General features: G+C 39.5%; 1 protein-coding gene across 1 annotated transcript; it reads left to right on the forward strand.

Annotated features, from left to right (window-relative positions):
- The first annotated feature begins 3,426 nt into the window (after positions 1-3,426).
- CSTA (cystatin A) lies at positions 3,427-14,014 on the forward strand. The gene is made up of 3 exons (XM_046657674.1): positions 3,427-3,547; positions 10,384-10,485; positions 13,768-14,014. The coding sequence occupies exons 1-3, from the start codon at positions 3,470-3,472 to the stop codon at positions 13,894-13,896; spliced, it is 309 nt and encodes a 102-aa protein (XP_046513630.1). The 5' UTR covers positions 3,427-3,469; the 3' UTR covers positions 13,897-14,014.
- Positions 14,015-18,000: the final 3,986 nt, after the last annotated feature.

Consider the following 18,000-nt stretch of genomic DNA (forward strand, 5'->3'; position numbering starts at 1 on the left):
TCCTCATTCAACCCTACCTCCTACTTTCCCCTCACCATGAGGATAGCCAGGAGGAGTAACTTTGCCCTCCCTTCGAACACACACTTCAAATGGGACCTTTACAACTCTTTTTAAGACAATATGTTGATGCAGTGGCAGTTAGGACTCTAATGAAAAACAGTACAGGAAGCCGTATAAAAGCAAGACCGAGAGACACATCAAGGTGTTTAACAGGTAGTGCGTTTTGATCCCAGCTTTTTTCAGTGCAAGTTGCATACAATAAAGTCCACCCATTTTAAGTGTACAATCTGAGGAATTTTGGTAATTGTACCGCGTGTAACCCCAACCACAATCCAGATATGGGACAGTCGCATCTCCCTGAAGCCGTTCCCTGCGCCCCTTTGCAGTCGATCTTTTCTCCCACCCCCAGCCCCAGGCAACCTCTGATCTGTTTTTCGTCACTCTAATTTTGCCTCTTCTGGTGTTTCCTACAAGTGGAATAATTTAAAACATAGTCTTTTGTGTTTGACTTCTCTTACTTGACTTCTTTCACTTTGATATGTTTTTGAGGTTCACCTATGTTATTGTATGTATTACTATTTTGTTCTTTTTTACTGTTGAGTAGTATTCTACAATACAGATATACGATTTTAAAAATCTATTCACCAGTTGACGTTTGGGTCATTTTCAGTTTGGAGCTATTATGAACAATGTACCTATGAACATTAGCACACAAGTCACTGTGTGGACATATGTTTTCACTTCTTTTGGGTAAATACCTAGGAACAGCAATGATGGGATATGTAGTAAATGAGTATATCATACATTTACCCCAGCCGTGGGTGGAAGCACTGTCAGCTGGAGATGTCCAGAGCCCCAGGCTATACCAAAAGCTAGAGATAAGCCCAAATTCTGAGTATCTTCATGATTCAAGAGCCCTAAGTCAACAGTAAAATAAGACCTAGTTTGGAGCCTGTGCACCCTGTAGGGCCCAGTAGAGGCAACCACCCCATAGAGAAGCCCAGAACCCAGCGCCCAAAAAAGGAAATCTCCCATAAAAGATAATTCTTGGGGGAGATGAGCTCACAGACAAGAAATATAAAACATATGAGAATGTCTAGTTCCATAAAGATAGGCTGAATAATTAATATCAAAAAAACTCCACAACATCCAGTAAAGCAATCTTAAAGGTATTAAAAAATGTGTGCATTTAATTGTATGTTCAATTAAGTAAATAACAAGAGATATTAATTGTTGTGCTTTTCTTTTCTGTACTTCCTTGTATATGACTCCTCCCCTGTCAGTCAGAGGCATCCATTCTACCTTGAGAAGAACTAGGATATTATAGTAGAAATGCAAAGAGAGAAGCAATATTTGCTTCTGGGCAGCTTTTGCTTCTAAATGAAATTATTGAGAATCAGGAAAGAATACCTAAGAGTAGTAAGACATAGACTCTAGAAAGAGAACAGAAGATATGTTGCTTACCCTATGCCTGACCACAGAGGAGATTAGATAAAGATCCCTGGACTAGTTGGTGAACAGAGAGGTTGAAATAGGCTGTGGCCTTGAAAAAAAGTTGGTAGCCTGGGTATGAGAAGACCTGACTTAGGAATTTTACAGGAAGATGTCAAGGATTACCTGTGGCCAGAGCTGAGCCAAAGTCTTAAGACGAATTGTGGCCTCTTGAGTGAGCACCATGTCATCCACACTTACTATTCTTCTCAATACATGGGTGAAGGCATTCCATGGACAGCTATCTGCATAGCACCCCTTAGATTATCCAGTAAGACACCTACCTATCTCCAAGAATCTGTCAAGTACCTGCCAAACATTATAAAGAATGAAACATCTCTCTGTGTAATAAAATAGAACGATCTCTAAAATATATTGTTAGGGGTAAATCTAAGTGTGTAATAGTTTATGTTCTAGGATAACATTTGTACCATTTATAAAAGAAAATATATACACATGTGTATGTATGTATGTGTATATTTATTTGTGTGTGTAAAGACTATCTCTGAAGGACATAAAAAGCTGGTGACAGTAGTTGTCTCTGGAGAGTAGAAGGGTGGCTGAGGAATAGAGTGAGGGAAGAATTCCTTCTATTGTAGACTCTTTTGTTCTTTTTGAACATTTTTATCATGTGTATGTGTTACATGTTCCAAAAATTCAATAATAATCCAAATAAATATTCACACAAAAACAGCAATTTTGCTTCTAGATAATTTGCCTGCAGAAGCCTTCGCACATGTACAAAAGGAAAAAAATGCAATATTGTTTATAAGGGAAACAATAAAATCTTCATCGCTAGGGGAATAAGCATGTAAGATATGGAATCGCATATAGCAGTAAGATAGAGTGAGGAGATAGGTAGATAGACAGACAGATAGAGCTATCACAGAATAGCAGTTAAAGGAAATGAATTGATTGGTCCATCTGTGTACCAACATGAAATGACTCAAAAACATGTTGAGTAGAAAAAAAGCATAATATAGACTGTGTGTTTAGCATACACTTAAAGTAGATTTTTAAAAGATTTCATTTTTCCTTTTTCTCCCCAAAGCCCCCCGGTACATAGTTGTATATTTTTAGTTGTGGGTCCCTCTAGTTGTGGCATGTGGGATGCTGCCTCAGCATGGCTTGATGAGCAGTGCCATGTCTGCACCCAGGATCCAAACCAGTGAAACCCTGAGCTGCCAAAGCGGAACGTGCAAACTTAACCACTCGGCCATGGGGCCAGCCCCTGAAGTAGGTTTTTTAAAATACACTAAGTCAAAGTATAAAAACGGGCCGGAAGGATACCAAACTCACAACGTAGTTTACCTCTGTGGAGGGCAAGGTCAGGGGAAGGTGGAGGGAGTAGGAGGAACCTGTAATATTTTATTTCTTAAAAGTTTTAATTCTGGGTGATAGGACTATGTATAGGCATTTGTTGTTTTATTCTTTGTATTTTTCTGTATTTTAAACAGTTCTAGAAATATAAACAAATGTAAAATACAAATAGCCAGCCGAGGTGCTCCAGATTGATCTTTTTACTTTCTTTATAAAGTCAAGTAAATCCTAAAACATCAGCCTTTACATTAATAAATATTCCTTTAAAAAATAAAATTTTGTGTTAGGGCTTTTAAAATATTGGGAAACTCTGGTTGTGGCTTCAGATTTCCTCCCTGAGACGCAGCAGGGTGGAACCATCGTCAAAGAGCAGGCGGGGGAGTTTGACTCCTGTCCCAGAGGGACTCCTGTGTACTCCCATTTACTCACCCTGAGCCCCTCATTCTTCCAAATTCCTGTCAGCACATTCTGTTGAGGAAGCAAGAAAACTTGCCTCAAGGCCTACTCCATTCCCCCGTGCCTTTTTGCTCTTTGTGGAAAATAAAACAGTCTGTAGGCGGAGCTTATGAGCAACACCCTCTATAAAAACCGGAGTCTGCACACTTACCTGACCACTTCTGCTCCAGCATCGAGCCCCGCAAAGAAGCAGTTAGGCAAAATGATGTCTAGAGGGATGGCTGGAGGGTTAACTGAAGCCAGACCTGCCACTCCAGAAATCCAGGAGATTGCTGATAGGGTGAGTCGATTTATCCCGTGAAAAGGTTTAATTCAAAATCTTGGTTCCTAGGTTGGCCCCATGTTAAGCATGTGGGTGAACTTCATGAAAACCAGAACATTGGGAAATGTGTGTTTTTGTTCAGGCTTCCTTACAACTATAACTTTTTTCAGATGAAACTTCTGATAATGTCAACTGTGAGAGTGATCTTGAGCAAACCACATCCCTTCTCTGACCCTGTCTCCCCATTTGTAGAAGAAGGATTTGTACTGGCTCATCTCTAAAGTTCTTACAACGCAGGATTCCAGGGTTACTAATTCACTTTCTGATGGAACTTTTCTAATCTCACTAAGCGGAGCCAACATGTAACTAAAGTCTGAGGTCGTTAACAATTTGACCAACTAGACTTTAAATGCACTGCAGGGAAATTTTTTTAATTGGGTTGAATAAAGAACAATATTGTAAAGGCAATCCACTTACAAGCTTCCTACAAATTTGACTAGGTAAACAATGTTTGAGTCTTTTCGTATCTAGAAGATGATTAAACTAGCAGAGAAGTGACATAGTCTATGGTGATTCCAAAACTCATTATGGTGAGGATAGAACTCTTAATGTTTTTAGCAAGTTGATACATTTTTTTGCGTTGTTTGATTAGCTATCACCTATATCATAAAAAGTTATTATATTGCGTATTTTATGAAAAGAAAATATATATAAATTACTATTTTAGGTTTGTAAATTATTGCGCTTTTTTCTTGTATCATGGCTTCTTGTTTCTTCTCTCCGAAACTTCATCCTATGACACTGTTCAGCAAGTAAGACCAGCTTCTCGCGGAACTGGAAGAGATGGTGTCCTCCACGTTAGGGCACTGGCAAGCTCTCCAAGAGATCAGATGCCTAGAATTCTACCGCTCATTCTTGGCGGCTAAATATTTCCCTTTCAAGAGTCCCTTTTAAACAAAATAAATACCTTGGAAGTTTTCTTTTCTTGGAGAAGATAATAGTAAGTGATCATTACCTTCATTTGAATCCCTGTGTCAGGTCCGTGTTCTCCAACTTGAATGTGCACATGGATCACCTGGGGGTCTTGTTAAAATGCAGATTCTGACTCAGTAGGTCTGGGGTGGGCCTGAGATTCTGCATTTCTAGCCCGCTCCCCGGTGATGCCCATGCTGCAGTCCATGACCTCACTGGTCTACAGAACCAGAGATGCTTGATATCCTAAGAGGCCTATGGGAGTCGGGCTTTCTAAAATCAGAGCGCTGCGAGAAACTCTCAATTTCACTTGTGAAATGAAGATAACACCTCTCACCCTGCTGGTTTCAGAGCTGTAAGGACTAAATGAGATAATGTGAATAAAAATAACTTGAAAACGGGAAAGAAATAAGCATAGGTGAGGCATCACCATTGTTTACTTGGAATTTTTGCCTGAAATCGTCCCTGACCCTGGAAATCCCTCTGAGAGTCTCCAGGGACCAGAGTTGTACAGCGGATGGGGAAGACCAGAGATTTGAAGCCGAGAGGGTGCAGAAAATTTTAATGATTTTTTTTTTATAAAAAATTTTAATGATTTTTAAAAAGCCTATCTTGGTTAGCAAGAATAATTGTTTTAATTAAGAAGCTATCAGAAGGGCCTTGCATTGTTAATAACACCCATCTGTGTGTCACATCCTAAATCATAAAATTAACTTGAAAGTGTGTTTCTTGATGCTTACCTCAGGCTCCAGCCCTGTCAGAGAGGTAGAATGAGAGATAGGGATTAACAGTAGCTACCTCACTGCGGAAAGGGGCTTTGCAGTTGCAAAAGCCTTGTCCTCCATCCGACCTCTCATCTGATCTTCATAATCCCTGGGACAGGGAGGGAAGGCATCGTGTCCATTTTTCAGATGATGAAACAGATTCAGAGAAGTTAATAACCACCTAGTTAAGAAGCTAGCCTATCTCCAGATTGTTGACTCCCTGCCTTTTCCACCATGCAGTGACAGGAACATGGAGATGTGGGGTAAGGGAAATATACTGGGGGGAGACGATGTGACAAACTTGCCTTCTCTGTGCAAGCAGCTAGCCTCAGATTTAAATCAATATGGGAAATGAACACCAATGGATCATTTCTTGAGTATCTCTTAGGTGTCCAGCATTCTGTTAAATGTCATAGAAGATACATAAGGACTGTAAGACATGGCCCCTGCCCTCCCGGAGTTCACAGTCCATTTAGGGAAGTCAAGCTATCTGGGACATAATATAAAGCAAACTCCAGCTAAGTACTTCCTCACAATCATAGGGTTTGAACCAGGAAGGACATTAGAGATTGCTTGTCACACCTCCTTACTTTGAGGTGTATAGTTGCTGTGTGGGTACTTCAGCAGCTCCGGTGTTAAAATAGAGCCCTAGGGGACAATTCCCAATTAAGCGTTGGAAGATAGAGGAATGGTCAGCTTAGGAAGCACTTTATAGTTTAGGAAACACTTTCACATCAATTATGTCATTTATTCCTCCACAAACAACCCCAAGAGGCAGGTATTTCTATAACCACTTTGAGGTGAGGAAATTTAATCAACACCTTCTCCAAGATTATAGAATTAGTTAGGTCCCCAGGCAGGGCCAGGCAAATGGGTAGGTACTGGTAATCACACACCTAGTGTGATTTGAGGGGGTCTCAGGAAAGACCACCACTACCTGTCATTTACCTTGTAGTTTTGTTTCTTTGATATTTTGATGTATTTCTGTTTTTAAAAATCACACGTCAAATGCAGATATTCTTAGAGGAGCTGAAGTTGATCAGCCTTCACTGTCCTTGTCAGGGAGCTTCTTAGTGGAATGCCAACTGAAGGAAGAATACCATTAGGGAGGGAGGGCCAGGAGGGGGAAGGTCAGCACATAGATAGGAGAAAGCCTCAAGGAAAATCATAACTACAGGCTCAAAGAATTCGACATCAAAATGAAAGAGGGATGTTGGATGAGGTGAGAAAGAGAGGAAAGTCAACCAAACGGCTTGAGGTTGAGAAGACTTGAACGTATTTGAAAGCAGAAGAAAAGTTTCCCCATCCTGAAGATAAAGAGACTGGAGGGTAATTGTGTATCATGTGCTAAAGGGTGCTAGTGGTACTTGAGTCTAGAGTTCACGTGGAAGAAATCCCCTCATCCAAGATTCTCTATATTCGTTGAGGGTCTTTGCTATACCCCTCTTCCATCCTCTCTCCTATTTGGGGAGACAAGTTATCATGTAGGAAAACAACCCTGGTCTCTTCATTTAGAAAATGTTGATTGTGTACACAGTACTATGTGAATTGCTATAGGGAGAGAAGGGATATAAAGATGGTCCCTGCCCTCAGGGAAATTTATAAAACAGATTGGAGATAAGAGATACAAACAGGAAATAAAGAGCCATACATGGCCCCATCCATGAAAAGCCATGATATGTGTAATTAAAGACCAAATGAATGGCCCTACCAGCAAAAGACTCCGAATCATTATTGCTGATCCTTTATCTTACATCATATGTAAAAAACCATTGGATGAGAATTCTGAGTATGTTTATGTGTGGGAAAGAAGTGTTATTTCAATAGTTATTTTTAGAAATAAGAGCTATTATTACACATTCACAGATGCTTACACACAAAACACATACACACACACACACACACCTCTCTAAGTTAAATCTGATTGCTGAATACCATTCCTGGCATACACAGATCACAATTTTCGTCTGCCAGGACACCACACAAACACCTCATGTGCATACCATCATGGGCACACCCTGGAGCTTAGCATATCATGGCTCTCACTCATCCACAAATTTGTGTTCTCTCTGACTTCAGCCTCCTCATCAGTCACCTCTTCCACTGCCACACCTGTGGCAGAGAACCTGCCATTCAGCCACACCAGAATCCTTCATGTGTGATTACCAGTACCTCCCATCTTCATCAGAACATGCCTAGGCCCACTCGATCATCATCCAGCTTGACTCCTTGATGGGTGGTTTCATATACTCCTCCACCCCTGATTTCCATGACCCTGTAAGCTTCTGTATTCCAATCCTCAATTAGAGATCACTCCCACTGCCACCACTTCCTCCTCAGCTTCTGCTCCAGGTTCAGAGAACTTTGCTCAAGGAAGATGCAGAACCACAGAAAACTCACCCATTACAAATTCATTAAATTCATGCCAGCAAGCAACCACAACAGTAACACCCCGACAGGGCTGCCAGAACATCCTTTCAGTCAAAGGATCCAAAAGGATCCTTTCTGGTCCTTTTCTAGAAACCCCACAGAGGTGGATCTGGACCTTCTCTCTCCTCAGTTTCTCCATCCCTCCCATCCCCAGGGCCCCTCCAGCTGGTGTCTCAGTCCCTTCTCTTAGAAGATCACAGTCATCTGGTGTGAGAACACCCCGATTTACTTATCCCCTACTGATCTCATTCCTCCCTCCAGCCTAAGACTCTGTCCTCTTTTCTTAAGCCAGCCCTTTCTCTCTTATGCCAGGTGCCATCATTTCTTGCATTCTGGATGCCTTGCCCCAAACTTCCCACTTCCCTCAAAACATAGATGACAAATATCCACAAGTCACCTCTCACCAGCCCTACTGTACTTTCATGTACTTCCCAAACTTTCCTTCCTCACTCTGTAAAACTTCCCCAAGTACAGCCCATTGAAGATGCCACCATTATCTTTCTACTCATTCTTTTCTAAATTATGCATAGCCCAAATATTTATGCAGAATGATTACAGAGTGGGACACACCAGGGTGTTGGGCTCAGCATGGCTCGAATCCTCAGATCCCAGAGAATTAACATCTCACCAAGATTGGTGCTCTGCAGCAATAAGAAATTCTTGAACAGCTCTGGGGTAAATGTATTTCACCAGGTGCTCCTCCCTGGTAGCATCCTTCCGCTGGCTGGGGCCCAAGCGACAAATCCACCTCGTTCCCACCAGCACTTCAGCTACCGCCATGCATGGCAGGTGAGGAAGGTGGAAGCCAACTATGTGCAGCTCAAGGTCTGTCTGTTTAGCACCAGGCTCCAGACCGTCACTCCCACTGGCCTTCACCCTCCTGGCGCCCATCCCGGGGGGTCTTTCAGCAACAAGCTGCCCCCTGAAACTTAGGGCTTCGCTAACCCCCTCCTTCCTGCTCTTCCCCTTTTCCTGCTCCTCAGCTTAAGTCTCATCACCCCAGGTTCATAGCGTCCAATACAAATCTGTTTTCCTGGAATGAGGGAGCAAAGCTACAGGTTATGAGTACAGTGAACCTGAAACCAGGACACACAGTCTGACAGGTGCCAGTGCACTTACAGAAACCAACCAGGACATTCAAAATCAACTCTCTCATGGAAAATTCTGGACTTGTGACTTGCATAGCTACAGTGGAAAGTTTACAGATTTGGATGGATTTCTAGGACAGATAGAAATAAAAACTTTTGATACATGGTAAAAAAAAAAAATGACCAAAATATGGAGACCAGAAGGAATACAAATAATTATTAACAGATAAATCAGATACTTAAGTTATCAGGTGAAGTATTTTAAACTTTAAATAACTATAATTCATAATTTTTTAGCCTTAAGCAGTCATGTTCTCCTCACAGCCTCAGGTTCCTCATTTGTAAAATGAAGTTTAAATAGATAATTTTGGGTTTACTGTCGAGATTAGTCCTTTATAACTCAGATAACAACTAGACTGGTACCCAGTGTTGCCTCAAGAGTCTTAGGACAGGGGAGAAATAAGTCGGTAACTCTTTTTCTTACTCAACTTCTCTCTCACCCTTGTCCACTTTTCTCCCCTCTCTCATACATCCTACCTCTTTCAGTTTCTGGTTTTTCTCACTACTTATCTTCTTCCTTTCTCCAATCTGGAGCTTAATCTTCTATCTCAAGAGACCAATCACATTCTTCCCATCTATTCTGAAGATTACAGGAGAAATAGGTAGTGGTCCATAAAGTATTTGGTCCTCGAAAGTGGTCCGAGAACTCAGAGTTTGCAGATGTCTATGTCTTTGAAAACAGTTCTCGTACCTGAACAGAGGCACCATTAGAAAAGGATTCAAAATGTCTGTCCATTGATGGGAAGGACTGGGTGGCCTCGGGAGAACCCTAGATGCGCTGGGGGCCTGACTGAAGCTGTGTATGCACATAAAATGCTTTGGTGAAGAGCAGGGGGCAACTTCCCGATAAACAAGGTATATGGAACACACACATATGTTTCCTTTTCCCTCTAAATGATAGGAAAGAATTTGGGGGGAAAGGACACAAACCCACAAATATAAAGGCAACAAGACATAGGTAAACACCACTTTGACAAAGAGATATCGACAGAACTTTGGAAGATGGAAAGTAGATGAACAATGGAAAATGACTGAGGCGTCTAGACAGAGCCTAAGCCCCAGAGGGGAATGTCTGAGCCAGAAGCACGCAGATTCATGCTGCAGAACTCCAAAATAGCTCAAGCACTAACACCACCAGAAACTTATGAAGATGGGAGTGAGGCATGGGGCCTCCTGGGTCCTGCATTCCTGCCCTCAGGAAAATCATCTCTCTGACTCAGTTTCTGCTAAGAGTAAAGCTCCAACCTCCTGCCAGGGTGGAGGACTGGTAACATCTTGTCCTCCAGTGGGCAGAAGGAAGGATTAGGGTGCAGTCTAACTGCTCCTCACGCAGGTCTTCATTGGTCCTCCTGGTGTCAGCCCCACGCCTGCATAATCTTATTAAAGATAGGTGTTTTCCTTTCTTTGAAATATTGAAAATAACTCATAGATCTCATTATCATCTTTGAGGACTTTTAGGAACATGAGGTTCCCAGATTTGTAAATCACATAAATGGAGTCCAATACAGCTTTGATAATTTGTTTCCTTTTTTCTCTTAAGGTTAAACCACAACTTGAAGAAAAAACAAATCAGACTTATGAAGAATTTAAAGCTGTGGAGTATAAAACTCAAGTGGTTGCTGGAACAAATTACTACATTAAGGTTAGCGTTCAACATCCACTTTGGCACTAAAGATATGTATTTCTCACTTTATGTGACACTCCCTGTCACTCCTACCATATGACGTATTCCTTCTCCTTGTGCTAAACCAAGATGCCTACCTAGCATGATACTTCCCAAATGGTAGACTCTCAAATTTGGCAGATGATGGTATATTTATATTGTCTTTTTCTTGTGAATTTAGAAAGCTTTCTTATATTGATTCTTAACTTAATTTCCATGAATTTTATAGAAAAAGATTTCATAACAGTTCAGAGAATGTTTAGCTTGTGGCTATGGTGTGAAGGGGGAGCCTGAAGGCGTGGGGCTGGACCAGATGCCATCTTGACGCTTATTCCGCCTCAAAGTGTTGCAGTTCTATGTGTCTAAATTAAATGGGTGTATGGAATGATTTGATTCATTAGCTGGGAAAATAATCTAAGCCACTTTCCTCTTTAAATAACCAGTTCGCTTAATAGAATTTAAATAATAATCTTTGAAACTCAAATAGGTAGATTCAATTTGTGACCCTGTAGGCAATGTTTAAAGCAGCAGAGCATTTAAAGTATTGTTAAAATTAATTTTATAACTATATTTAAAAAATTAAATGATGCACTGATCCAGTTCTGATTGGGGAAAGTACTTGTGACATTATTGAGAGGGAACCTATTCAACAAGTCAACCGTGGATATTTGGGAGCCATTTTCATTCTTTTGTGTTGAGAAGATGATAATTCTTTTTTTTAATATTTTATTTTTCCTTTTTATCCCCAAAGCCCCCTGATACATAGTTGTGTATTTTCAGTTGTGGGTCCTTCTGGTTGTGTTATGTGGGACGCCACCTCAACATGGCCTGATGAATGGCGCCACATCCGCACCCAGGATTCAAACCAGCGAAACCCTGGGCTGCCGCAGTGGAGAGCAGGAACTTAACCACTCCGCCATGGGGCCGGCCCCTGAGAAGATGATAATTCTGATTTAATAAATAACAACAGACATTCAAACATATTCACTTAATCTTTACTGAACCATTTGACTAGGGCACAGTCTGGCTTATTTCTCTTTAACAAACAATTAACTATGCAAGATATAAAAATTTTTTGAAATGTTTGCACAAAAAAAATAAAATAAGTGGTGCTTATCAGCTCAGCATGAGAAAATTACAATACTGGGTTACATAACTAGATCAACCCAGTCCTACCAAATTCGAGCTCCTAGCCCTTACAAGGCCCTGGAAGGCCCACATGAATCTGCTTTCTTCACAGCTAGAAAAGAATGTTTTCCAGTTAAAAATGATTTTGCTCACAGATAAGAAACATTCCACCAAAATTGGAATTATTATTTTAATAATTTATGATTAATCCAAGTGCATAAATTTCACATTAATCAGCTAATGTATTTCTTAAAAAGCTCATCAGAAAACTATTTCGAAAATTTCTTCCCTTAAGACAACCTGCCCGGTCTTAACCACAGTCTCTTCTCTCTCTCTCTCTCTTTCCTTCTACTATCAAATTTCTCCTATTTGATCACAGCCACTGACCCCAGTTCCCTCATTACTTCCTGGCAATCTAGCTGTTGATCTCTCTGTTCTGAGCCACTCTCTAGATTTAAGGTGTTGTTGGTGATGTGACTTTCTTTGCTTTTTCTCAAATATCTATCAAGAGGCAGGTGGTAGAATGTAAGGATTGCAGGCTTTGGTGTCAGACAGTCCGGGGTTTGAACCCTTGTTCTACTGATCAAAATCTGTGTGAGTGCAGCTGCTCATCTTCTCTGAGCCTTAATTCCCTTCTCTGCACAATGCGGATAATAATAACCTACTTTGCAGGAATAAATGAACTAGAAAATTACTGAGTTCTAACAACTGGGCCTGTATTATTTAATCCTCTCAACAAGTCTATGAGATAAGTATGATCATTTCCCTTGAGTTACTGATGAGGAATTTGAGCCCTGGGGAGGTGAGGTAACTAACAAAGGTCACACAGCTATAAGAGCAGAGCCAGGATTCAAACCCAGGCAGTCTGGTGCTTAACTACTGGCTGCGCGGCCTCTAATAATGTATACAAAGGCTGATGCTCTATTCCAGGCACAGAGTAAATGCTTTTAAAAGGTTATACTGTCGAGTGAAAAGAACATAGATGTTGGAGTCTGGATTTGAATCTTGGCTCTGTCACTTATTAGCTGATTTAATCTCTCTTAATCTACTTCTGCATCTGTAAAATTGTCATTGTTCCACCTCTCCAGGCCCATAATAATAAGTAAATATAATCATGTATAATCATGTAAACATAACCATGTATATAAATGTATACATGTATAATCATGTATATTCATCATAGTGCCTGACTCATAGTAAACACTTCATAAATGGCATTTGTTAAAATTGGGTTAGGAAGGGACATCAGAACACCATAAACATTATTCTAAGATAAAACTTCTACCGTCTCAACCAAGAACAAAGGTGGAAATTCTTACCATGATTTTCTAGGTTCCAGATTCATGCCCAAACTAGCATTTCAGTCACATACCAATGACTTTCCAGCAAGATCCCTTTACTTTAGCAGGGAGACCAGCCTGTCCACCCCCTGGGCCCTGCTCAGCCCTGCCAGTGGGCATTTATAAAGTGGGTTCTAACATAGATATGGGAACCACGCATCCCAAACTTTCTAGGACAAGTCTGATTTTCTTCTTCCTTCTCAAACCTTGTAGCAAATAAAATGTCCCAATTTGGGAGTCAAGAAACAGAATCACCAAAAAGTCTGTCACAGGGCCAGCCCAGTGGTGCATTGGTTAAGTGCACACATTCCGCTTTGGCGGCCGCTTGGCAAGCCATGCTGTGGCAGGCGTCCCGCATATAAAGTGGAGGAAGATGGGCACGGATATTAGCTCAGGGCCAGCCTTCCTCAGCAAACAGAGGAAGAATGGCAGCAGATGTTAGCTCAGGGCTCATCTTCCTCAAAAAAAAAAAAAAAAAAAAGGCTGTCACTTGTTTTCTTGCTGTGCACATGTTTGAAATGAAATGCAATTCTAGACTTTCATTTGTGCCTAGATTACAGTAAAATATAAAATAAAATAAATCTAGGACCTATGCCTCTTGCCATGCCTTTCACCTGCCCTTTCTCTCATAAAATAAGGTGGTAGGTTTATAAAAACCAAGGGTCTAAGAATGCTGGTCTAAGATTGCTGTTCCAGAAAAGCTTATTGCAGTGAAGTCCTTATAGGCCTATAGAGCTTTCACTCAACATAGATCCATGTAAATGAATCTCCTTTTTCTTTTTTTACCTTTCAGGTGCAAGTAGGTGATAATAATTATATTCATCTGAAAATATTCAAAAGTCTTCCTCAACAAAATGAGTCTTTGACACTTACTGGTTACCAGACTGACAAAAGGAAAGACGATGAGCTGAAGGGCTTTTAGCGGCATGTTCAAAAGTGGGCTGATTCCTTCCACTGGCTACTGATTAATGACCCCTGCTAATAAATGTAACTATCAATAAAGAAGCATTGCTTTTCAAATAAATTGACTTCTTCAACTATTCCTCGTCTGTTGTATTAAATAGTAATTACCTTTTCTTTCTCAAAGTCAATGTTATTGTTTTAGAGTACAAATTCCATACAAATTGATGTCAGTTGGAAATCTTATAAATATTAGTTGGGCCTAATGCAACCGGCTAAAGGGTAATGCCACCACCGCCACCACTATTCCCACCACATGCAGGCTAGATCACGGGCCGTCAGTGCCCTGTGGTTGCTGAGAATCCAACATTCCATCTCCACTCTCACATTTTAAAATTAAATCAGGTATTTTACAAAATGTATTTATATTTTGAAATAATCTCAAACTTACAGATAAGTTGCAAAAAACTTTTTTCTGGGACATTTGAGAGTAAGTTACCCACAGTGATAGATACCCCATCACCAACAAATACTTCAGTGTGCATTTCCTCCAAGCAAGCATGTTCTCCTGAATAACTGAAATGCAACCATCAAACTCAGGAAATTAACATCAATACATGTGGGCCAGCATCTAATTCCCAGACAATATTCAAATTTCCCCGGTCATCCCAAAAATGTTTTTTATTGCAGAAAGATCCAGTTCCAAACCATGTGTTCCATTTAGTTGTCATTTTTCTCTTTTTTAACACTTTTATTAAGTTATAACTTACATATCATACAATTTACCCAAAGTATACAATTCAATGGATTTTAGAACATTCAAAAATGTGCACAACCATCTCCAATTTTAAGCAAATTTAAGAATATTTTCACCACCTCAAGAAGAAACCCCATACCCTTTAGCTATCATCTCCCATTCTCTTCCACAACCGCATCTCTAAGCAACCATTAATTTACTTACTTTCTGTCTCAATAGGTTTGCCTGTTCTAGACATTGCATATGTATGGGATCACACATAGTCTTTTTAACAGGCTTCCTTCTCTTGGCGTAATGTTTTCAAGGTTCATCCATGTTGTTGCATGTGCCAAAGTTTTATTCCTTTTATGGCCAAATTATATTCCGTTTTATGGGTATACTACATTTTGTTTATCCATTCATTAGTTGATGGATGTTTGAGTTACTTTCACTTTTGATTATTATGAACAATGTTGCTATAAACATTTGAGCAGAAGTTTTGGGGAGTACATTTTTTTTTTCATTTCTCTTAGGTATATACCTAAGAGTGAAATTGCTGCTTCATATGGTAACTTTATGTTTAATTGTTCAGGGAGCTTACAGATTGTTTTCCAAAGCAGCCACCTTATTTTACATTCTCACCAGAAGTGTATGAGGGTCTATATCCTCATCAACACTTGTTATTATCTAACTTTTTGGTTCTAGTCATCCTAGTGGGTGTGAAGGGGTATCTTATTATGGTTTTGATTTGCATTTCCCTGATGACGAATGATGTAAATCATCTTTTCATGAGCTTATTATCCATTTGCATGTTTTCCTTTGAGAAGTGTCTACTCAGACCCTTTGCTCATTTTTTAATTGGGCTGTTTGTCTTTTTATTATTGAGTTGTAAGAATTCTTTGCATATTCTGGCCACAGGTCACTTATCAGATATACGATTTGCAAATATTTTCTCTCACTTTGTGCTTGTCTTTTCACTTCTTCATGGCGTCCTTCAAAACACAAAAGTTTTTTATTTTAATGACATCCAAATTATCTATTTTTTCTTTTGTTGCTCATGCATTCGGTGGCAGATCTAAGGATCCTTTGCCAAATCCAAGCTCACGATGATTTACTCCTGTTTTCTTCTAAGAGTTGTATAGTTTTAACTTTTATGTTTAGGTCTTTGATCTCATTTGAGTGAATTTTTATAAATAGTATGAGATAAGTATCCAACTTCATTCTTTTGCATGTGCCTATCTAGTTGTTCCCACGCTATTTGTTGAAAAGACTATTCTTTCCCACATTGAATGATCTTGGCACCCTTGTTGAAAACCAGGCACATGAGTTCATTTTTGGACTCTCGGTTCAATTTCATTAATCCACTTGTCTATCCTTATGCCAGTACCACACTTTCTTGATTACTGTTGCCTTGTAGTAAGTTTTGAAATCAACAGGTGTGAGTCCTCTAATTTTATTCTTCTTTTCCAGAATGTTTGGTTTTTCTGAATTCTTTGAAACTCCATATGAGTTTTAGAATCAGCTTATAAATTTTTGCAAAGAACTCAGATAGGATTCTGATAGGGATTGTGTTGAATCTGTAGATCAATTTGGGCAGGAGTGCCATCTTAACAATATTAAACCTTCCATCCCATGAACATGGGGTGTTTTCCCAATTATTTACATCTTCTGTAACTTCTTTTGACAATATTTTATAGTTTTCAGAGTATAAGTTTTGCACTTATTTTGTTAAATTTATTCCTAAGCATTTTATTCTTATGGATGCTATTATAAGTGGAATTGTTTTCTTAATTTCATTTTGGCTTGTTAATTGCATGTGTGTAGAAATAAAATTTATTTTTGTATATTGGTCTTGTATTCTTCAAACTTGCTGAACTTGTTTATTGGTAGATTCCTTAGATTTTTATATCCTTCAAGATCATGTTATCTGCAAATAGAGATAGTTTTACTTCTTCCTTCAAATTTAGATACCTTTTATTTCTTTTCTTGTCTAATTGCACTGGCTAGAACCTCCAGTACAAAGTTGAACAGAAGTGGTGAGAGTGGACATCCTTGTTTTGTTCCTGACGTTAGGGGGAAAGGATTCAGTCTTTCACCATTTAGTGTGATGTTAGCTGTGGGTTTTTGTAGATGGCCTTTACCAAGTTGAGGAAATCCTATTCTAGTTTGTTGAGTGTTTTTTATCATGGAAAGACATTGGATTTTTGTCAAGTGCTTTTTTTCTGCTTCTATTGAGATGATAATGTGGTTTTGTATTTTATTGTATCGATACAGTGTATTACATTAATTTTCTGATATTAAACCAACCTTGCATTCCTAGAATGAATCCCATGTGTTTGTGGTGTGTAATTCTTTTTTATGTGCTAGATTTGGTTTGCTAGTAGTGTAGGAGTTTTCATCCATATTCATAAGATATTGGTGTGTAGTTTGCTTGCGATGTCTTTGTCTGGTTTTGGTATCTAGTTAATACTAGTCTCACAGAATGAGTTGGGAAGTGTTCCTCCATCTTCTATTCTTTTGGAAGAGTTTTTGTAGACTTGGTCTTAATTCTTCTTTAAATGTTTGGTAGAATTCAGCAGTGAAGCCATCTGGGCCTGGGCATTTCTTTGTGGGAAGTTTTTTATTATTCATTTAATTTCTTCACTTGTTATAGGTCTATTTTGATTGACTATTTCTTCTTGAGTTGGTTTTAGTAGTGTGTCTTTCTAGGAATTTGTCCCTTTGTCTATATTATCTAACTTACTGGCATACAGTTGTCATAGTATTCCTTCTTTGGCCCTACCTAGTAGATTTTGGGTCAAATTGTTTAGGAAGGAGAAAAGAAGAAGTGGAAGAGAGGAAGGAGAAAATAATGAAAAGCGGGGGCGGGGGGGGGTGGAGAAAAAGAAACTTATTTTAAAGATGCCCTAAATAATGTCTTCCTCTGTGTTCTGCATTCTGCTTACCACTCTACTAGTGCCACTTGGCCAATCTCCCTACTATTATAATAATAGTTCATATTAAGTGCTTATTATACACAAGAGAGCATTCTAAAGACTTTACACATATAACTCATTTAATTCGCATAGCAAACTCATGAGGTAATTACTATTATCCCCTGTTTACAGAATACTGAGCATAGAGAGGTAAAGTTACTTGTCCAAGGCCTCATGGCTAGTTAGTACAGTAAGAATATGATCCCACACCGTTTGCCTCCAGAACCAAAGCAAACACAAGCTCAAATTCATTTGCCCTGCTATTCTGACCCCTGAAGAGGATAAGTAATGTGAGCTTGAAATAGTGGGGTTTTTTATAGCCAATGATAGCTCTAAATGCTTCATAGTAAAGAAACTGTCCTGTTCACCTGCCTTCAGCTCCCAGCACATAGTTTAGTTCAATCAGTCAACTAAA

Source organism: Equus quagga, chromosome 4 (assembly GCF_021613505.1).
Source record: "Equus quagga isolate Etosha38 chromosome 4, UCLA_HA_Equagga_1.0, whole genome shotgun sequence".
Taxonomy (NCBI): Eukaryota; Metazoa; Chordata; class Mammalia; order Perissodactyla; family Equidae; genus Equus; species Equus quagga.